At 40.1% G+C, this 21,599-nt stretch overlaps 2 protein-coding genes across 9 annotated transcripts; both read right to left on the bottom strand.

Moving 5' to 3' along the window:
- Window positions 1-490: 490 nt before the first annotated feature.
- Window positions 491-5,421, bottom strand: adap2 (ArfGAP with dual PH domains 2). 6 transcript variants are annotated; one of them, XM_061748449.1, is made up of 11 exons: window positions 5,201-5,421; window positions 4,984-5,108; window positions 4,766-4,857; window positions 4,002-4,090; window positions 3,815-3,927; window positions 3,587-3,736; window positions 3,411-3,494; window positions 3,226-3,288; window positions 1,922-1,999; window positions 1,571-1,799; window positions 491-1,494 (listed from the first exon to the last, which is right to left on the bottom strand). In XM_061748449.1, the coding sequence occupies exons 1-11, from the start codon at window positions 5,295-5,297 to the stop codon at window positions 1,466-1,468; spliced, it is 1,149 nt and encodes a 382-aa protein (XP_061604433.1). In that variant the 5' UTR covers window positions 5,298-5,421; the 3' UTR covers window positions 491-1,465. The 6 variants fall into 6 exon arrangements, with proteins under 6 accessions (XP_061604433.1, XP_061604435.1, XP_061604436.1 ...); XM_061748451.1 differs by having other exon boundaries at window positions 1,922-1,996; XM_061748452.1 differs by having other exon boundaries at window positions 5,210-5,421.
- Window positions 5,422-5,554: 133 nt separating this feature from the next.
- Window positions 5,555-18,622, bottom strand: atad5a (ATPase family AAA domain containing 5a). 3 transcript variants are annotated; one of them, XM_061748442.1, is made up of 22 exons: window positions 18,205-18,622; window positions 17,742-17,805; window positions 15,950-17,643; window positions 15,795-15,858; window positions 15,536-15,694; window positions 14,033-14,150; window positions 13,679-13,939; window positions 13,435-13,583; window positions 13,133-13,274; window positions 12,679-12,942; window positions 12,323-12,419; window positions 12,157-12,239; window positions 11,930-12,066; window positions 11,671-11,830; window positions 9,385-9,552; window positions 9,072-9,305; window positions 8,768-8,832; window positions 8,503-8,692; window positions 8,255-8,409; window positions 6,722-7,542; window positions 6,473-6,631; window positions 5,555-6,343 (listed from the first exon to the last, which is right to left on the bottom strand). In XM_061748442.1, exons 2-22 carry the CDS (start codon window positions 17,790-17,792, stop codon window positions 6,265-6,267), a joined length of 5,250 nt encoding a protein of 1,749 aa, XP_061604426.1. In that variant the 5' UTR covers window positions 17,793-17,805; window positions 18,205-18,622; the 3' UTR covers window positions 5,555-6,264. The 3 variants fall into 3 exon arrangements, with proteins under 3 accessions (XP_061604426.1, XP_061604424.1, XP_061604425.1); XM_061748440.1 differs by having other exon boundaries at window positions 11,659-11,830; window positions 18,205-18,621; XM_061748441.1 differs by having other exon boundaries at window positions 11,659-11,830; window positions 18,330-18,621.
- Window positions 18,623-21,599: the final 2,977 nt, after the last annotated feature.

Raw genomic sequence — 21,599 nt, 5'->3', positions numbered from 1 at the left:
GCTTACTACATACTGGACTGGTTGCCAGTCAGTTGCAGGGCACATACACTGTAGAACCATTAACAGTCACACTGTCACCGAGTTGCAACTTAACCCACGCTGCCTGCACCAAAGTCAGGCAAATGTACCACTACACTATCAGTGACCCCATGTTAAATCACTTAATTAATGAGATAAATGAATTAAAAACTAATAAGTACAACAGTTTAGTTTAGTCATATTATTATTATCATTAGTCTCCTTTTAATTTTATTTAAAATGTATTTGAGCCACATTTTTCTCATCCCTGATTTACTCCATCATGCATTCTTTTAATTAAGATTTGTAAGAGTTTTATTGTTCATATGTATACTAAATCCCCTTCACACAATTATCTATGTTGCAATGGGACTAAAGGCAGGTTTACACATAGTGTATTTTCTCAAAAGAAAATTAACATAGTAAGGTTGGAAAGATTGACCAATTGCACCCAAAAATGACTCAGAGTAGATGAAAAACTAGAAACAGTTTAATGGAAAACTAAAAGCTATATAATCGGCATAATAAAGAAGTTGAATTCAATACAGCACAGGTGTCAAACTGGTGGCCAGATCCGGCCCGTCACGTCCTTTTATGTTGCCCGCGAGAGTGTGCATCGACTTTGTGTTTCTTGCTAAAATACCAAAATTCCAAATTGGGTTAACTTTTAAAAATATTGCGATATTGCAATCATTTAGTTTTTACCAACCCCACAGTTTTTACTGGCTTTTGATTTCAAAAGTAATTATCCATTAATTTGTGTATATATAATAATATGAGGCAGCACGGTGAACGACTGGTTAGAGCGTCAGCCTCACAGTTCTGAGGACCCGGGTTCAATCCCCGGCCCCGCCTGTGTGGAGTTTGCATGTTCTCCCCGTGCCTGTGTGGGTTTTCTCCGGGCACTCCGGTTTCCTCCCACATCCCAAAAACATGCATTAATTGAAGACTCTAACTTGCCCATAGGTGTGGCTGTGAGTGTGAATGGTTGTTTGTTTGTCTGTGCCCTGCGATTGGCTGGCAACCAGTTCAGGGTGTACCTCGCCTCCTGCCCGATGATAGCTGGGATAGGCTCCAGCACGCCCGCGACCCTAGTGAGGAGAAGCGGCTCAGAAAATGGATGGATGGATAATAATATGAGGCAATCATACATTCATATGAGTTTGCAGCCATAACGGCCCTCTGAGTGGAACCATAACTGCGATGTGGCCCGTGACAAAAATGAGTTTGACACCCCTGCAATACAGTGTCTAATAAAGTATAATATTACGATTATATCAACAGTAACAGTACTTTCATGGGTACATTTCTTGACACAGTGCAATGTGATTTGATTCCTTATGAATGCAAAGACAGTTGATGTGGTTAACCATGCAAGTTACAATTCTGATGTTGTTGCTGCATAACTCAAATCCAGCTTTCATTCAGCTGTCACACGCTTCAGTTTTCATCGCTTATTCCTGATATTGGCCTCAGCTGTGAAGACAAACAAAAAATATGCATTTGCTGACACTTTTGCTCATAATTCCCAAATCCCCATTCCCATCCTTACTGTTATAATCCTGTGGTGTCATAGGCCTGGATATGACCTGTCTGAGGGAGTCCAGCCATTCTCTTTGCTCGCTCTCGTGCTCGCACATGAAGACAAATTGCCGCTTGGGCGTCTCCACCATGAGGCCGAACTTCCACTTGTTTCCACGGGTGTGGTTTGGGACACAGTCCTTAACAGCATAACTGTTGCTTTCTGTGCCAAGGAAGATGACCCCCAACTCCTCAGCATCCTACATTCACAGTGACAAAAGCACTTTCAGACATATAATAATGTCCCTGTCAGTCACTTTGACGGTGGATGGTTTTGACGGTATAAAAAAAAATAAAAAAAAATACAAGGGTTTGGTCTCACCAAACGGCCCTTGAAGTAGAGCAACTTCCTATTTTGAGAGTCCAAAATGAACCACCTCTTTTTGAATGGTTCCTTCTGCTGGTAATCAAAATACATATGGAAAACACAAAGCATAATAATACACAATAAAAAATATAGGTTGGATGGACTTTGCATTTTCATTTATATATTCAACCTACTAATCACCACAACTTTCCATGCATACAGTGGATACAAAAGCTCTGCACGCTGCGTGACTAACAACTGGAAAAACACAAATCCTTTAATGAGGAAAAGTACAGGGTTGTCCCCAAGATTTTACATCATTTCGTAACAACATAGCCAATTCTTGCTCAAATAATGTCAAATTTTAAACAGATGTTTAACTAAAAACTAAGTTTACTGTTTAACTTAAATTAAAATTGGAACGTTACTTTAATATTTCACTTTTTCTTCCAGGGTGAATAATGACATTCACAAGCAATGAAAATGCATTTTGTGAGTTTTTTGTATATGCATGAACACAGTCAAACAAGAGTGTGCAGCATGCATTGTTGAGGAAATGTAATAAAAATACACCAACGAGAAGCAGATTTGGATATGGCAAAAAAAATTCTGAGAGGAAGGCAAAAAGCAAAACATACTGTGTCACAGGCGGTGCACATATTGAACATTTGTGGACATTTCTGATATTGGTAATAAAATGTACCCTGTATATGTTTGAACTAGTTGTAATTTTGATAAAATCATCTCTTTCCACATGAACCCTATTTAATTTCATTTGCCTACAACTTGAAGGTCATAAATCAGACATTTATATTTTAAATTATGAAAACTGTTTTAGAACACCCTGTAAATACCCAGTTCATTTAAAATCAGTGGCTACGTGAGGGAGAAGATTATTTCTTATTTGAAGCATAATTTCATTTCATTTGAAAATTCTGTCAATTCCTATACGTATTACCTGGTTCCTTCTCCACACCCCTTGTAGATCACCCCACAGATTTCTAATTAAATTCAGGTAAGGACTGTGACTTGGACATTCCAAAACGTCAACACTCTACTGGTAAGTGATTATTTTGTCACTTCGGATGTATGATTTGACTTATTTAACACAACAAAGGTGAAAAGCATATTTATCTTTACCTTTCTAGGAGAACTACCCTGTGACAAAATCAACTTTTTGTATGAATACCCCGGCGATTGTCTCATCTTCTTATACCCGCTGTATGAATGTGGGTGGACATACTGTACAACCCAATAGTCAGCTCAGACATATGTTAACATGTAAATAGGTTGCATAATTTAGGGTGGGAAAAACTTACCGATGGCCCTGTCTTTTCCATGTAACCCTCTTTAAGGTAGTTTGGTGTTATATTCGGTAAAAGCTGACAATGAGAGTTAAAAACTCACTTGCATCACAACAAAACAACATCATTCAGATTCTTATTGTTAAACTTAAAAAATAGATTATTAGTCCATGATTGAAAATGATATTTTGGGTGCTTACATCAGCTTCTGTTCCAGTTGGGTATGCGGTTTTTAGGTATGCGTATCGAGCAGCACGTAGGGCGTTGTACCATGTGACTATTTCCTAGAATACAAAAGAAACGCATCAGCTTTAAAGTAAATAAAATGAGGGCGAGGAAAAGTCAGTTATTAATTCAGATGATCACACAGTGCCACCTCAGGACTCTCATGATATACGTAGAGGCTCCTGGTATGGTCATTATCAAGGTAAGTAATCTGCATCCCATGGGGATGACCAATCTTCTCTGGTTGAAATGTTACATTCAAGTGCTTGATTGAGATGATGGCTTTTGGACCTTTGGACTCCTAAATAAAAGAAACACAGGTACACATCAATTTTGGTTGACAGGTCAGAGCCAGCCAGCTATTGACAAGGTAACTCACATTTTCCTTGTTGTAGTAAGACAGAGTGAATTCCCTCTCAGAAAGAACAAACTTCCTCTTCAGAAACTGTGTGTTCTCTTTTCCTTTCTTCCACAGCATCCCTTCATAAAAGCCTGGAATCAAATCGGAAATGAGACTTCAGATGCAGATAGTTAATGGCTGAATGGGTGAGAGGATAAAACATCACCTGTGGTATAAGACGGAGGTGGATACTTGGTCTCTCCTGTGAACTCCAACCTTTCATATTTGGCTCTAATCCATTGCATTTTTAAGACTCTGAAGATTCAAACAAACACATAAAAGTCAGTACAACAACTTTTAACTCAATATGCACTCCGCTGTGGAGTATAAGCAGGTTCAAGGAAAAGGGCTGTAGTTAAGGTCACTTCCATCAAATCTAAGACCTCTCCCTCATTAAATACGACCACTACTGAATGAACGATAGGGGCTCAATATTATATCAAAATATTACTTCAAATAATTTCCATTGACTGCAGCTTGGTAGTAACAGCATTATTCACTCATCCTGTATACCTTATTTATAAAGGTAGATTTGGGTTGTTAAAACTGTAATGGACAACAATGTGGTATTGGTAAGACTTTTGCACATCAGATTTAAAGAATACCTATAATTCTTAAGCATAATTTAGCCCTTAATTTGGGATAAAAACAAAACCCCCCTTAAAAAAAAATAATAATAAAAAAAATAAAAAATAAAAAATTCAGATCAGCATATACCGTATATTGAGATTTCAAATTTTTTAATAAAAATTATTTCTGTAATCTCTCCTGAATTGATTTGTTTTAATTTCTTTTGACTCGTATTACATGTTATCTCAATATAATCAATACTGTTTTGCTTCTGCTTTCCGGTAGTTGCACTTCTATTAATGGGGCAGTGATCATTCAGTTTTCTGGTTGCTTTCAAGTTGTACTGAAAAAAATACTTACACGCAGTCAGTTTGCTGTGGTCGGTAGTAGTAAGGAGGAAGTGCTTTTTCATATAAAGCTCTGGCTTTGGCATTTCCACTGCATTTCATCAACTTCCCCCAGGCACCCAAAAATATACAAAGACAAAAGTTACCCATTTTAACTCATTTTTTTCACAACAACATAAAAAAAAACTAAAAGATGTCATACCTATATATTGTATGTGCGTTTATCCATACCTCGACATGCTCATCTTCCCAGTAGTCAAGCTTTATGGACTTTACTCGGCTGGACAGGTTGCGGTGGATGCCAGAACAGTGCAGACACACAAATAAACCCAACTTGCAAGATGCCCAGTCTGGATCTGACGGGAGCAAGACGAGATGGGGAGGTTAGTTGGCGCTCTAGCCCAGATAATCACTAACAGAATATGTGAAGAGTGCCAACAATACACACAGGTCTCACCAGGCGCTCCACAGTCTGCACACAGACTGTTCTCCGGCAGCTTCACCAGCTCCAGTAAGATCCTTTTGTTTCGCTCCCAGTTTGCCATGGTACTCCACAGTACGGTTTACACATGACAGGCTCAAAAAGAACCATGGTGCCTACATGGTTTCACAAGTGGCCAAACGCAGGAAACACAAGGTCTAAAATTTAAAGTGAAACTTACAAGAGCTGTGGTTAATGTCACAACACACAGCGGTCCTTCCTCTTAACCTCGTTTCTACTGTAAGTGTCAAGTGCCAAGGGATTTTCTTTCAACATACAAATACTCCTGCGCATTTCATGGTCTGAATGACATGAGGACACTTTGTAAAACTTTGATAAACTTTATTTACTCACAACAAAACCCCAATGTAAAAGTGTAAAAAATTGAAGGTTGGAAAAAATATTTGTAAAAATGTGATTATGTGAATGTGACATTTATGTTTTAAGAGCCAGCAAATAATTAAAACACTCAATTAATTAGGTGGCCAGTTACAATTTATAGAAAGCCTTTACACAGAGATTTCTTGCTATTTTTCACATTCAACTCTTAGTCGATTAAAGATCCACACTTGCTCTAAAAAGCAATTGCTACGCAATTAGAAACACTTTCCAGAAGCAAAGTAAATGATATATAATTGCTACAGAGTATAAAATACAAATGTACAAAAACACAGATTAATGTGATCATTTTAGTGCTATCTTTCAAAACACCTGAAGATGTCCTGAGTCCAACACTGCATGTGAGGACAAGTGATGCCAAAACATTGTTCTTTTCATCAGTGATGCAGTCATTTCAATCTGAGGACGCACACTTTGAGACTTCACTGGACGCAATTGAGTGAGTTACTTAAAACGAAAAGTGAGTTACCGCCTTGTGTCAGCACCTACACTAACCAATGCAGTTGGCATTCCTAACCCCTGCAGACAACATATGCTGCACTATACCTGCCATATTTCCCTTTGTTCACCTGGAACCCTTAATCATTTGTGAAAATAATCACAAGGAATTGTTTGGTCTTCTTCCCTGAGGATTATGGGAACTCTGTGGAAAGGTATTGGATAGTATTCTTGTGGAGACCCATATGGATGGAGTCCAGGTAGTGTAGAAACCTGAAGGAAGAAGAGGAGACCTTACTGCATGCATAAACAAACTGTTTCACACTTTTATTTATAGCCTTAAGTAAGTGGTTGTCTGATGAAACAAGTGCTTAACCAAATCCTGCACGACTGCCTGCTCACCTTCGTTTCACCTTGCCTTGCTCCCTAATCTGCTCTGACCTGCAGATGGTGCGCAGGGCTGGCAAGTAGTCCACAGCAGCTGCAGATCTGTTGCCTAGAGTACCAAATGTTCCTCTGAACACCAGATTCTCCATAACATCTTTCCTCTGCTGCACCATCCTGGAAAAAGACAATGTGCATATTTTCTTGTTGGTGAAGGTTTACAAAAAAAAAAAAAGGTTATGTTTGACTGATATATGCTGGACTCACTGGGGTTGACAGAGGCTGCTCTGAGTGAAGCTGCAACATTCGCAATGAGAGGCCACAGGGAGGGTGAGTTCTGCCACGGCTTCCTCCGCTAGATGCCCCTCCAGCTGTTGGGCTCGGTCCCAGGCCTCTGCTACAGAGAGCCGACACTTGTGGAAGCTCAGCGCCTCAGCTGCGGTCTGGACCTCCAGCACACGCTCACCCATCACCCAGCTCAACGTGTCCAACTCAACTCTGGGCTCATTAGTCATCCCATCCTTCAGAGCTGTACTGACTTGCAGGTGTCCCCTGCGAGCATCACCCCCGTGATGAACAAGTAAGGAGTCGATGTCAGACATATTGTCGAAAAAGTCACTTATTGATTCCAGGCACTTGGAGACAGGGACACTCTTTAGACGCTCTGCAGGAGTCCGTGGTTTCCTTTTGTCTATTTGCGGAACTAATCTTTCAGTCGGTTCCTCTTTGCCCTGAGATCCATGCTGTTTGCAGAGAGAGAGGAAACTCTCCTCTGAGTCAGAGTCCGAGTGCAGTCCATCCTGGTCCGGTAGGTAGTGTCTCCTCTTGTTTGTTTTCATTCTGTGGGACACTTTAATTGGACTCCCGTCATCTGAGCAATCAGCTGATTCAGATGAGTGCAGCAGCCTCGCATGGGAAGACTGCGGACAAATAGATACGATAACAGATGGGGGGTGCGGTTTGTAGGTGGAGATCAAGTGCATGCGTGGTAAAGGTAAGAGGGTCTCCATGTTGGAGTAGAGCACGTTAACTCCACGTCGAGTGCTCTCCATTAGCAGCTCCCAGCAAGCCATCTCATGTGTCTGACTCTGTTGATGCAAAATACACATTGTCATTGCCCAATAATTGTGCTATCATAGAGGCAGAATGCTACGTATTCAACTTTTCTTAATCTACAACCACTAATAGTTGGCAAATGTACTAGACATTGTACAGTGCAGGTAATACAGCTTTAACAGACATATGGACTAGCCGAGCCATGCAGTTGCAAATTGTTCATTTAAAATGTACATTTATTAAGGATTTTATTTTCACATTATCCATGTTTTGTTTTGTTTTTTAAATTTAAATTACTTCTGTGGAAGTTGATACAAGTTAATGCTCGGGGGGAGTGTTTCAAAGCTTGTTTGGCATTGGGAGAAATAAAACAAATCCCAAAAGAAAAAAAAGAAGCAAAACATGTTTTGTCATTTGCTTTTACTATAAGCGAAGTTTTTATGATAAGGCCATGTTGTCCATCTGAATACAGACATTTTCATCAGCACGTGTTTGGTTTGGTGCAATCTCGCATCTACATACATTTTCTTTCACAAATACATTTTGGTGAGACTCCAAACATAGATGACCATTAAAAATGAGCAACAATTTAAAAACCAACATTTTCATATCATTATATTTCACAAACTAATCCAATTTGAAGGAAACTGCCATTTGTATAGAGGGTTATAAGCTGTAATGTCAAACCATGTTTCATGCTGAAAGTCTATAGTTAGCAGTGTATGTCATGAGTCGGCAATTTACCCGAAGCAGCTCCCAAACGTCTCTCCAAGGTTCAATATTCAGTAACCCGAGCAGACTCTCAGTACAGCCGCTTTCACATGGAGGTCGAGGTGACGCTACACTTAGTGCGCACGTGTCTGCTGCTTCTCCACAAGTCGCTGGCTTCAGTTCATTTCCTAATTTAGACAGCACATACTGAGTTTAATTGCCCCATTCAGTCAGTAGCATTTGATTGGAACTACAGTAAAAATGAACATATCTGTACTAACCATTTGGGACTGTTTCTGCCGTGGGTGATGTCATGCGGCGACCCCCTGCACTGCGAGTCCAGCATTGCAGCTGCAACAAGCTCTGCCTGATGTCACAGCCATTGAGTTTGAGCAGTGTGCTGATGTCACGCTGGTCTGTCCACTTGTCCTCAGCCAGACACAACAGGCGCAGGTAGCTGCTCACGTCCAGCTGAGACAAGGGAGATTGTCAGGCATATCTTATCTGGTAAAGATAACCTGAATGAGCCCCCCATCCCCAACTCACCAAAGAGGGTGTTTTGAAAAGGACCTCTTCGAAGTTGCCGTCAAACACAGCACTGAATGCAGGATCTGCAAAACATTCAATGTGAATAAAACTCAAAATACACTGTCAGAAGAATGAATTTAACAATATGTTTATTATAATTGTTTAGCATAATGTAAAACTGCAAGTTCTGCAACACATACTGGGAGGTGTTTCTAATTTGTGCTAACCCAATGTAGCTATGCTAAAGGGGAAAAATGCAGCTCAGATCTCATTAGAAATGTGCAGGAGTACCTAATGTTGTGGCCTCCGTGCTTGTACTCACCGCTGGTGGTGAGGATGACTGGTCTTTTCGTTGTGCTCATGAACGTCTTGATGGCAGCAAGAAAACCAGAGTCTTCATCAAAAATAACATCTACTTCTTCAAACAGTATGAGCGAGGTGGCGGTCTTCTTGCTCTGCTCCTCATTCTCCTTCGTCGTGGAAGCTGCATTTGATTTGACTGTGGTGTCTTTTTGTTTCCTGGTGTCCTCCTGTGGTTTCATTTTCTTGGGAGAGGCTATTAGATGAAAAACAAATACTACTCATAGATACAGCAAGTTTTAGTTTTCAGATCTGGACAGTTGTAAAGTATTTACCCTTTTGCTCATCCTGCTTAGTGCTCGGTGGTTCCTTGTTGCTGGGTTGGCCCGTTTTGAAGAAGTTAGCTAAAGAGGTTGGAGTCAAGCCTCCTCGTTTAGCACCTCTTGGGGAGTTGGGAGCTTTCCTGGGAGATGAGACAACCCTGCGAGGAGAGTTCATCTTTCCTGGATGATAAAGAAATTAATTGAGTTGACTTTCCAGCATCTTCATCTGCAGGTTTAAAAGAAGCCAAATATAAAGGTTTTAGACCTTTTTAAGGCCACACTGATCAAATTTTGGACCTGTCCTTCACGAAATGTGACCACTAGGAGCGCATGGGTTTAATATTATATCACATTAGGTAAATGACTTTTGATTTTTAAGAGAGAGAGAGAGAGAGAGAGAGAGAGAGAGAGAGAGAGAGACTCACTATACAATAGAGTTGTCCTGATCCGATCATCGATTAAAAATTGGGGATTTTCACATGATTTTCAACAGATCGGTATCGGTTGATTTATTTATTTTTTTTTTTAAATACAAAATAATAATTTGACAAAATAATCCTAAATTACAAAGATATTGCGAAATAGAACAGCAAAAGATGAGTTGTTTTTTTAAATTTTATTTTACTCGTTATGTCTAATTTTGAGCTGAGATTTCTGTTGTTCATTTCAATATTACACTAATTGGTCTATAGTCCGCTCTACCTTGAAATGCAATTTTATGTTTTTATTTGTGACTTAATTTGAAGCGCTCTGGTTTTACGTGTACAATGTTGCACAGTGTGAAATTGATTAATTAACCATTTAAGTTCTTAATTTTGTTAATGAGCTAAATGGAATTTCTAATATTGTATTTTATTCCACATACTAGTTTATTTAAAACAGGATATTACCAGTTATTTTCACGACCATAAGGCGCACCGTATCAAAAGGCGCAGTCTCAGTTACGGGGTCTATTTCTGTATTCAACACATACATAAGGCACACCGTATTATTGGGCGCAGGCATGGTAAAACATACGCTAGCTTAAAACATGCGATAGCATGCATGCACGCTAAAACATAGACTAGCATGCATGCTAGCGTATGTTTTTAAAAAGGCAGCGGGAGCAAAACTGAGTTCGGTGGTACTTTATTGAAGTATTTAACTTTTTTTTGATTAATAAATTTTTTTGATCAATCCTCATCCATAAATCCATCAAAGTCCTCATCTTCTGTATCCAAAATGAACAGCTCGGCAAGTTCTCCATCAAACATGCCGGGTTCTCTCTCGTCATTGTCGGAGTCAGTCTCGTTGCCGGGGGGCTGTTCAGCAATGATGCCGGCTTTCGCGAAAGCTCGGACAACAGTCAAAGCAAATACCTTAGCCCAGGCATCCACAATCCATTCACATATGGCGGCGTAACTCACCCGACGCTTTGTCTTCTTGACTTGGCGAAGCTCGTTTTCCTGCTTCCTCCACATGCGAACCATGGATTCGTTGATCTTGAATTCTCTTGCGGCTGCTTGATTCCCATATTCCTACGCGTAACTGATAGCTTACAGTTTAAACTGTGCTTCGTAAGCGTGTCTCTTCGTATGTGCCATTTTCAGGAGTCATTAGCCAAACCGATGTTTTGCACAATGCACATACCGGAACTATATACCTACTGGGGGCGTGCCTTTCGCATCCTCTTTCACGCGCACCCTTCCCCCTTTAACTTCCGCATGCTGTCCTCAGTCACGTCCGCCTTTCCTCTATATAAGCAGCGTGTCGGCAGGAAATGCTCCCAGTCAGTCAAGCGGAGCGCTCATCAAAGTCACACAACAACATTTACAGATTTTGGAACCCGTCCATTTTGGAACCCGTCCATTTTGGAGAAAATTTAAGACTTAAGTGCACCTTATGGTCGTGAAAATATGGTAATAAATATTTGTTTGCATTAATATTTTGTGCTTCACCACAGATATACTATGAAAAGATTTTATTTGTTTAACCACGAACAACTGCTGCACCACACTTACAGCCTTATAAAAACGTATCATGTCAGGATACTTTCATTTAAATGAAAAAATTAAGACAATTGAGTCAGATACTCAAAATCAAGTGACTCTGACTCAGGTGTAAATGTGATCGGGACATGGCTACTATAACAGAAATAAAAAACTATTTCACAGTTATTACAACTTTACGTTTTAAGCATAATTAAGGTATTGATTTTGGGAATTCTGTAAGGATCCACGAACTCCCCGTCGATACTTAAACCACGGGACAGATTTTCCTAATAGTGTCTCCCATGTTTGTACATACTTGGAGAGGCACCTTGCTTGCCAGTGCTGCTGCTCATGCTGCAGCTGTTGAAGTATGTGGGCTTGTTGGCATTGACTCCTTGACTGTCCACCTGGTGCGACTGAGTGGCCTCCTTCAGCTGGGACAGAATCAGACGGCCACTCCGCTGAGATGAAGCGTTCACCTCAAACACCTTGGAAGACCAGGAAGGACATAGACAAATATTTAACTCGAAGGTCCACGGGCACCGACAGGACTGATTAACTGCTGTGTAATCATGTTCTATTTTCACCTTGAAGCCCAACTCCTGAGCACAGGCATAGACTGTGGCAGTCTTTCCTATTCCCGTGGGTCCTGTGATGAGGACTGTATTGCACAACGAGTCCTCTGCAAGCAGGGACTCCTCCTCTCCACAGTCCCAGTCAGAGTCTGCAACAAAGTATTCAGGCATTCAGTTAACAAAAGTATGGTGGATTTTGCAAACTTAAATAAAGAACAAAATGTTTTTAAAGGACAGACCGTTGCTGCCCTCCTCCTGTTTCTTTCCTTTCTGCTTATTTCTCTCTTCCCTGTCTGCACGGAGCTTCCATTCCCTCAGCCAACTGTGCAAAAGAAAGAAAGGCACTAAATAAATAAGATGGTTACTTAAACGCAAAAACAAAATAGGAGCCATTTTGGTGCTCACCAGTGGAGACGTCGCACTGAGGCAGTGTTGCCAATGATGTCACAGGAGTGCTGCGGCTGATATTTGTCCGTCCACAAAACTTCCTCCTTAGCCTCAACTGTGGAAAACACAATAGTTTTAATAATAATTATATATATATATATATATATATATATATATATTTTATTTTATTTTTTTAATTTATTTTATTTATTTATTTTTTAATTATTATTTACAAAAGCCAATTACATTGAGAAAATTTGTGGGAAGAATAATCAACAAAGAGGGACAACAAAGGATAATAAAGCTTGCCATTACCATCACTGGTGGAGTTATAAATTGATTGTAGTAGTTGAAGGACAAAGGTAATAACTCACCTTTATTCTCAGTGCCCTCACACAAGTAATCAAGCACAACTATATCATCTTTTCCAGGCGAAGGATTGTCCTTTGCCTTATCCAGTTTGGCTCTCTGGGCTCGTCTTGTGCGGCCTGCCCTCTTTGACGGTTCCAGCTCCAGGGAGCAAATGTTTCCTTCTGGATTGGTGGCCCGCTGTTTCTTAGCTACTTTCGCCTCCTCATCATGCTTCCTCTTCCTCTTTCCTCCTACTGGCTCAAGTGACAACTGAATGCTTCCAGCCTCTGTATCAGTAAAACACAGAGGTTTGCTTGTTTGCGTTTTCTTGTATTTAAATATTTATATTTATTTAGACTTGTAATACAAATTCTAACAGCAATCAGTTATAAGGTAACAGAGGTATAGATTTTTAATTAACTTCTGCTCTATTATTGTTTCAGTGTATTGTGTAAAATATCTGCTAGTCAGACTTACCAGAGTGTTGCTGGTAATCAGCACGTCTGGCCAAGAAGCGAGGCATCAACGTCTTACTAGGGAAGAGAGGATTTGAGGTGCTCACCTCCTCCATAAGAAGTTGGCGAACTTGTTCAGACATCTCAAGGCTCCAACCAGAACCCTGGAGAAGAGGAGAAAAGCAGTTTACAACAAGAGTAGTTTAATAGCCACAATAGGCAGGGCTCTTTAAATCTGTTAGAATGTCTGAAATGGTGGCAAGTGAGTAGCAATCTTTACAAAGATATAGAGCGAAAAACAGATTGTATAAATGTATAACTTACTCGGGCACCAAACACTCCCCGTTCTGGTTCTGTCTTCACGCCAAAGGAGCCATTTAGAGGTAAAAAGGGGTGAGACACTGGGATGCAAATCTCTTTAAGACAGCACAGTTGGGGAGATTTGGGCCAGGGTAGATTCCATAGAGGACAATCTGTCATTGTACAAAGGACGTCAATTAATATTCTTGACTATTGTGGATGTGTTCTATTAACTGTAGACACAAAAAAATGAAGATGTTGACTATACTATTTGGTATTTGCGTCATGTGTATGACGGGTTGTAAAGAGGCACAGGAAAGCGTGTATGTCTCCTTGGTGGCAGCAGCCTTGGCCATCTGCTTCTTGAAAGACTCAGGCAGCCCACTCTTGAGAAACTCTCTGCGAGCCTTGAACTCCTCATCATCTTGGGAGTTTTCAGAGCCCTCCTGGCTGTTCTCATCAAAGATGGAAATCACAGCAGATGCCTTACGCGCATTCTTCTCTTGGCCTGGCAAAGTGTCCTTGGAGTCTTTCAGAAACACAATTCAAAACAATTTAGGGATTGACAGAATTTATACCAAACTGATGGACACTAAATGCTATTTAAAGTGGGAAACACTACCTGGGGGAGCTTTGGTGGCTTTGCCCAGTACATCATTTAGACAGCGTAACGACTTCTTAGTTTTACTTTTTTGTGGTCCCATCTGAAGAGAAACCTCCTCCAGGCAAATGACAGAATTCTGAAATCAAGCCTCAAGTTACAAGTACAATACAGCTGTAAAATTTAAACTTCATCCTTTGTATGAAAACTGCCACAGAGGAAACTTGCACTCCTCTGGTAGAACCATTATATTTAGTATCTAGCTGTCTCAATAGATTTATCCATCTATTTTCTATACCTCTATACCTTGTCCTCGTTAAGGTCACGGATAACTGGAGCTGACTTTGGGGGAGAGCCAGCATCTATCTTGTACTGGTCAGCAGTCACATATAGACAAACCACCATGCACGCTCACATCCACACTAATGGGCAATTTAGAACAGCGGTGTCAAACGTACGGCCCGCAGGCCATAAGCAGCCAATCAGGGGGACCAATCCAGCCTGTGAGGATGGTTTTTGCAAGGTGTCAAATTTAGAGAACACATGAACTGCAATTTTTCAATTAACATAACTGTTGTTACTAATTTTGTCCACTGAAAGTCGTGTGAACGTAACAAGTTATTTTGGTGAAAACGAATACCTACTGTAGAAATAATTTAGGCCTGTGAATATTGCAAAATGTCAGCCATTATCAGTTCAAAAGAGGTTGATTTGGTGGAACCCTTATGTGTTTTGTGCATGTACTGCCACAACTTGTTTGTATTTTTATGTATACATTTATAAGACAGGAATAACTACACCCATCCATCCATCCACTTTCTGTCCCGCTTTTCCTCACTAGGGTCACGGGCTTGCTGGAGCCTATCCCAGCTATCTTCGGGCGAGAGGCGGGGTACACCCTGAACTGGTCGCCAGCCAATCGCAGGGAATAACTGCACCCTCTTTCTGAAAAGACGAGCCAGTTGAGTGTGTCAAGGTTTCCAGATTATGTGGAAATGTATGTAAATTCAAAATGATTTCTAGATCTTAAGTTGTTTTATAAAAGTTGAAATACTGACGCATAATACTGTTGAAATTGCACACATTTTTGTTAAGACGTTTCAAATTGCTCACATGATTTGCATCAAGATTTTCAGCACAATAATAATAAATGGATGTGAACATTTCCAGAATGCACTTGTAAATATTTGCACCAAAACAATGGGAAAAATTGGAATAGTCATTATTGATAGCTTACTATAAGCCAAAATTAATACTGGTACACTTCAGATCAAATTGAGGTGAATGTGGCCCCTGAATTAAAATTTGTTTGATACCGCTCATTTAATTTTAATTAATCTAATATGCATGTTTTTTTTAATGTGGGAGGAAACTGCAGAAAACCCTATGACATGAAAATCACAGCTGCACATTGTTGCTTGTCTTAATATATTGAAGCAGTTATTTGGATTTTTGTTAACTTTTAAAACTACAAGATGAAATATGGCTGTGTGTACTTTTTACCCCATAAATGGTAAATCCTACCTCATCTTCACAATAACTCTTTGAGATGGAGGCCTCAGTCCTTGATGAACGCCTTAATGTGCTCTTTTTCTCAATAGCCCCTTTCTTAATCTGTTGTATTGCTTTAGCTTTCTCCACCAGTTTTTTCGCCTTCTTCTGTTTCTTGGAGTTATCCGATGTCTTGAAGCAAAAGAGCATGAGACCACATCTTTTGAGCACCATTTAATGTATTCAACAGAGCTGGCTCGTTACCTGATTATATCATAAATATTTTACTTACATTAGAAGCCAAAGGATTTTTGCCACCTCCAGATACAGTTTGATGAACTCTTTTAAATTTTATCCTGATGAAACAAAATAAATCAATGAACCATCATAAGGTTATTGCTAATCAGACAAATACCAAATCTTAACACTATGCACACAGTATGTTACCTGATTGGACCCTTTTTAGGATCAGGTGGACATATCTCTGCTACGTAGACTCCGTGTTTGGACTTCCGTGTTTTTGGGGGTGACAACTTAACAGAGGTCTCTGGAGAATCCTTCAAGTTATCCGGGTTACGGCTGTTCCTAATGGGAGATGTTTCTGAAGCTTTTTTGGCTTGCCTGACAACAACCTCTCTCCGAGACCACCTCACAGCTGGGATGGAGTAATTTAAGGAAGTGTCTGATTCCTCTTGGATGTCATCAGATTTAGTAGGCAAGGTTTCCTCTGGGGCCTTTGATGAGGTTGTGACTTTTTCTGCTGCATTCCTACGTTTTCTTTGTGGTTTTGTTTTTGTAACCATCTTGTTTTCCTGGATGGCATTTTCCTCTACATCTTTCTCTGCATGTTGCTTTTGCTTGGCCTGGATCTTGCCAGTCTTTGGTTTGGACCCATCCAGGCCGGGTTGTTTGAAAGCCGCCATGAAATGTCGCCTCTCTACATCAGTACTCTTAGGCGTGGATTCACTTTCAAGCACAGCCAGGTCAAGCTCATCCTCATCAAGAACAACATTGGATTTCCGCTTGGCCATTGAAAGTTCTGTGTGAGGGGGCAGCGCTTCCTTTGCAATGCTTCGTTCATTCTTTCTCCTGTTAATTAACAATTCTCCCCTTCCCTTTGGGTTTCCTCCTTCCTGAGTTGGTGAGATGGTGTGCATTTGAGCCTGAATGGTGATGGTTTGAGGTGAGACTTGGACAGAGAGCTCTGTAGATGCTACATTTCCTTTGGATTTAGAGCGGTCCAACTGGTGAAAGTCCAGTTCATCAGCCTCTTGTGGTATCTTATTTCCTTCATACTGTACTACACCAGGCCTGTTTTCTTCACCCTTGACCTCGCTCTGACTGCGCACAAAATCCTCAAAGGAGATCATGACAGTGTTGCTCTTCAACTCAGAGCCCTCATTCACATTGACCTCCATGCTGACAGCACAAGAGTTTTCTGCAGATTTCTGTTCAGATTCAGAGCAATTTGCCTCAATTTGTTTGTTTTTCCTTGAATTGTGTACAGCTTTTGGATTGACTTGTTTTGCTATGTCCTTTACGTGTGCAACTGGAGATGAGGCACTATTTGTTGACACGTTTATTTCAGGTATGCCATCTTTCTCACAATTTAAGGTGTTTTCTTGACGTTTTTCTTTTTGAGCCTGATGAACAGGCTCACTAGTATTGCTCTCTATTGATTGATTAGAGGTATAAGCATCAGCACTGATCTGGGCCAGGAGCGCAGCTGTATCACTGCCAATGACAGCACAGAAACTTTGGGAATCTGTTGCCAAGTTTGTATTTCCATGTGATCGCTCCACAATAAAGCAACTTGCTTCATTAGCTGAAATATCAGTTTCAAGATTCACAAGTTTCCTTGCAGCGTTAGTTGCCGTTCTCCTCCGTTTGAAAGACGGCTGCTTAACTGCTACTTCTGGGTTGGTGTGTTTTTTTGCAGACCTGTGACGAATCCCTTTAGGGTGTTCTGATGGACTGGTCTTTACTTTGCTGGTCAGAGGCCCCCGGCTGAAGTAGTCCATGATGTTATTGGAGCGAGGAGGCAAAAAGGGTTTCTCCACAGCTTTGGCCACAGGAGAGAAGTAGTTGGTGATTGTCTTGACAACAGTACTGCCACCATCTTTGCTAGATTTCTTGCAAGGCTGTAAACATAACAGAGTAGGGAAGCTATTAAAAATATGTGACACACTTAAGACATAATATCTGTTACATAACATATGAAGCTTAAATGTGAAAATACCTGTGTGTCAAAGTCTTCTATGACAGATGCCATTGCCACAACACCGGCCATAATTTACAGGGACCTGAGACAAAAAGTAACAATTATAATATGATGACAACAAAATACCTTCAACAAAAAAATGTGTCAGTTCTTTTTTTTTCAGTTCTACACATATGGAATTTGTGAACAGGCAATTAGCTAAATAAGTCAAATTAGCATACATAGTTCGGTTCCTCTTTCGTGGGCACTGTAAATATTGGACAGGAGTGTTAAATCATAGGCAGTTGTAAGAAAACTATATGGGTAGGTTAAATAATAACGTTGTATGTCGTTCCAAAAGCACAAACGTCAAAGTGAGACTCGACAGGTAAATAATCACATCGTAACTAACATTGTAATTGCCGGCATGGAACCTTATAGGTTAACACTTTCGGTTCCTGTCCAAGCTTACGTAGTGCAGTATTATTGCCAAAAGACTTACCGAAAACACTAACACAAAAAAATACCCCAACCTCGTGTCCAGTTTACGTTCCCGTGTCGACCGGAAAATAAACGTCCACAGTCAAAGACATACATTTATTTGTTGCTAGCACAAACGTAATGTACCATGGAAAACACCAAGCTAGCAAAATACACTGCATTCAAGGCGCTCCTGGAAACTCTCCACCCAACAGTTCCCAAAACCGGCCCGCACATCCTGCTTTTGTCGCCTTCGGATGTACGAACACGAGGTGTAAAGTGCTACGTTTGTTTTTTCCAAAACGTCGAGGTTATAAGTGGAAAAAGCATTATTCCGGACGACTCTTTCGAAAACGCGCCAGTGTAGTTGAGAAGGAAGAGCGCCAAAATACAAGACCCTATGCGTAGACAAATTCCACCAATCTGAACAGAGAGCAGATTTACGTCATCTCTCGCCGTCGCTTGACCAAAGTAAAGATGGCGCCAGCCCACTGGTTTATTTAGTACGTTAGTAAAATGGCAGCGACTTCTACTGGCTGTCTGACTGTTTGACTAAATCAACACCTAAAGAAATACTTAGCTCTCCAGGTACCACCATCATTTAAAAAAAATAACAGCAGCGTACTAGGCCTAAGTGCTCATCCGAAAACGAAACAGAGGCTATAGTATATTTGTTGTTGTTGTCAGGCAAGCCAAAAAAGTATATTTAATATTATGTAGAAAAATTTTATGATGCACAGTTTGGACATTAACTTAACACGTACAGAAACTTTATCAGAAAATAAAAAAGCACTTGAATAATGAGTCATTAAAATGTGTTGCACTCAAAAGTTAAATAAAAATTGTACCTAAAAAGTTAAAAAAACCTAAATATTCTTAAATATTAAATGCGCAAAATTATTACTACTAAAAAGTTCATTCATTCATCCATTTTCCATACTGTTTATCCTCACTAGGGTCAACCCTATCCCAGCTATCTTCGGGCGAGAGGCGGAGTACACCCTGAACTGGTCGCCAGCCAATATACTGTAAAACTGAACTGTACTACTGTTCTTTCACATAAATCTAGAGGGACCCAGCATACCACCAGTGGCACTATTGTACCACACTTTGAGAATCACCAGTGTATAGTATATGAGACAGCTGTAACAATAACCTAACCTAAATATGGACGATTATATTATTCTTTTAAATTCAAAATATTCCACTAAATTCCACTCATGGAAAGTGTTGTGAAAATGTGCGCAAGGAGGATTGCAGAGTATGAGGACGAATTTTGGGGACCAAGAGGAGAAAAAGCCACATCAACAACTGTGTGCTGTTTTCATTTTACAGCCGCTCATCATGCTACACAGAGCTAGTTGGTTCACTTCTCTCTCACTTGTTTAGGAAATACTCACCATTTTGAACAGTATTACTGTGTATTTACGGGGACTGTGTGACGTTAGATTCAATATAACATTTTAAACATCTAAGACTGTGACCTATATTTCAGAAAAACTCAAAAGGGTTGTGGGCAATGATTTATTATCAAAGTTTAACAGTTTTACTCAACATAGATGACTTGGTTGGAAAAATTTGTGCAAGACTTTCAGAGGTAATTTGACTCAAATAAAAGTAAAGAGTTGTCCTCCTAACAATTACGTATTCAGGGAAATAACTACTCAAGTACTGAGTAACGTCTTTGCTTTGCTAACTTCCGATTTTTTTTTTTTTTTAAATCTGAGCATGAACATCAACTAAAATAAAAATAACAAAATAAAACATGTGCAAGTTCAGATATTGCTGAACAATATTACTTAGTCTAAAACATAAATAAAATATTTGTAAAATAACAAACTAAGGCAAATTCAGCTATAAGAAACCTGTTAAACAGCACAAGACTGTAGGCTCATCAGGCAGATTACAAAAACAGGAACAAGGATGCAGTGGATATAAAAAGTATACACACCCCTGTTCAAATCCCAGGTTTTTGTGAATTTTGACCAATATAAATCATTTTAAAACTTTTTCCACCATTAATGTAACCTAGAATTTGTAACTTTTGAAAAGGCTTTGCAGTTGTCCTGCAGCAGTTGTGTCAATCTATGGCCTGGGGGCCATTTGGGGGCCATCCCCCATTATTGTGTGACCTGCAAATGGCCCCCAGGCCATAGGTTGACACCACTGCTGAATGACAAGTGGAAAAGTATGACCCATGCAAATGTTGCAAAACGGTCCAGCGACACAAAATGGGAGGAACGGCTGCAAATGACCCCTGGGCCATAGGTAGAACACCACTGCTGTCAGAAGCGCAAAGCATTGTAACGTTACATTGACGAAAACTCGCTGAAATTTGGCACGCACATCGGGCCTTGTGAAAAATTTTATAATTTCACTTATTCAGGCGCGATTTTCAAAAAATGGCTCGCCAGAGCCCCCTAGAACCATGCCGAAAGTACATCAAAGAACAACTCGGTGATCCGTATGACTTACGGCGCTGAAAATTGGTACGCATATAGGAAACAAGGATACAAGGAAGGAAGGAAACAAGGAAACGAGGAAACAAGGAAATGAGGAAACGAGGAAACAGGAAAGAAGGAAATGAGGAAACAAGGAAACAAAACAAGGAAATGAGGAAACAAGGAAACGAGGAAACAAGGAAGGAAACAAGGAAGCGAAACAAGGAAACGAGGATACAAGGAAAAGAGGAAACCAAACAAGGAAACAAGGAAATGAGGAAACAAGGAAATGAGGAAACGAAATAAGGAAATGAGGAAACAAGGAAACGAGGAAGGAAACAAGGAAGGAAACGAGGAAACAAGGAAACGAGGAAACAAGGAAGGAAGGGAACAAGGAAACGAGGAAACAAGGAAACGAGGAAACGAAACAAGGGTTGACTTTTTTTTACTTTTATGTGCAATTCATTTTTATGGTGCCAATACTCCAACCTGCAAGGACCTCAAACAGGGCCAGGATGCGAGTGCCCGATCATAGCTGCTTGCAGCTCTAGTTTCTATTGTTTTTCAAATATTTTATATTTTCAACTCATAAAATAGTCTTCATTTATCCCCAGAGGGGTAATTCAGGCATTGTTCTGATGTTTCAAATGAACAAGCAGGTACTGTACAGTAACATTTAAATTTTCCATGCATTTAGCCTGTTTACCTTCACATAGCATTTGCATTTTCCCAGTTGACAAAACCTATCAACATTCACAACTGTAATTACAGAAGTGTTTATTGTTCCAATCTGTGGTTTATGTGGCTGTGTAATGCTCTCTATTCTTCAGACAAACAGAAAAAAGGAAGTCGCAGCTGCAAGTCTGACACGCACAAGTTTCCGGGAATATTGTGTATAGTGCCGAATAGTCTTTGAACTTACTGCAAATTCACGATTGGTTCACTAAGTGAACTTTTCAGAAAATGGAAGAAGAAA

This window comes from Phyllopteryx taeniolatus, chromosome 16, assembly GCF_024500385.1.
Source record: "Phyllopteryx taeniolatus isolate TA_2022b chromosome 16, UOR_Ptae_1.2, whole genome shotgun sequence".
Lineage (NCBI taxonomy): Eukaryota > Metazoa > Chordata > Actinopteri > Syngnathiformes > Syngnathidae > Phyllopteryx > Phyllopteryx taeniolatus.
This window is presented reverse-complemented; position numbering and strand designations above follow the sequence as displayed.

What these genes read in the sequence shown, in the direction of transcription:
- adap2 (XM_061748449.1), bottom strand. Translation starts at nt 5,297, where the DNA reads ATGGCAAACTGGGAGCGAAACAAAAGGATCTTACTGGAGCTGGTGAAG. An exon ending in CCACAGCAAACTGACTGCGT is followed by an intron (nt 4,091 to 4,765) that starts GTAAGTATTTTT and finishes TTGAATCTTCAG; the next exon opens with AGTCTTAAAAATGCAATGGA. An exon ending in CTTACTACAACAAGGAAAAT is followed by an intron (nt 3,737 to 3,814) that starts GTGAGTTACCTT and finishes TCTTTTATTTAG; the next exon opens with GAGTCCAAAGGTCCAAAAGC.
- atad5a (XM_061748440.1), bottom strand. Translation starts at nt 17,792, where the DNA reads ATGGCCGGTGTTGTGGCAATGGCATCTGTCATAGAAGACTTTGACACA. An exon ending in CCTAAAAAGGGTCCAATCAG is followed by an intron (nt 15,859 to 15,949) that starts GTAACATACTGT and finishes TTGTTTCATCAG; the next exon opens with GATAAAATTTAAAAGAGTTC. An exon ending in TGAGGGCACTGAGAATAAAG is followed by an intron (nt 12,420 to 12,678) that starts GTGAGTTATTAC and finishes TGTTTTCCACAG; the next exon opens with TTGAGGCTAAGGAGGAAGTT.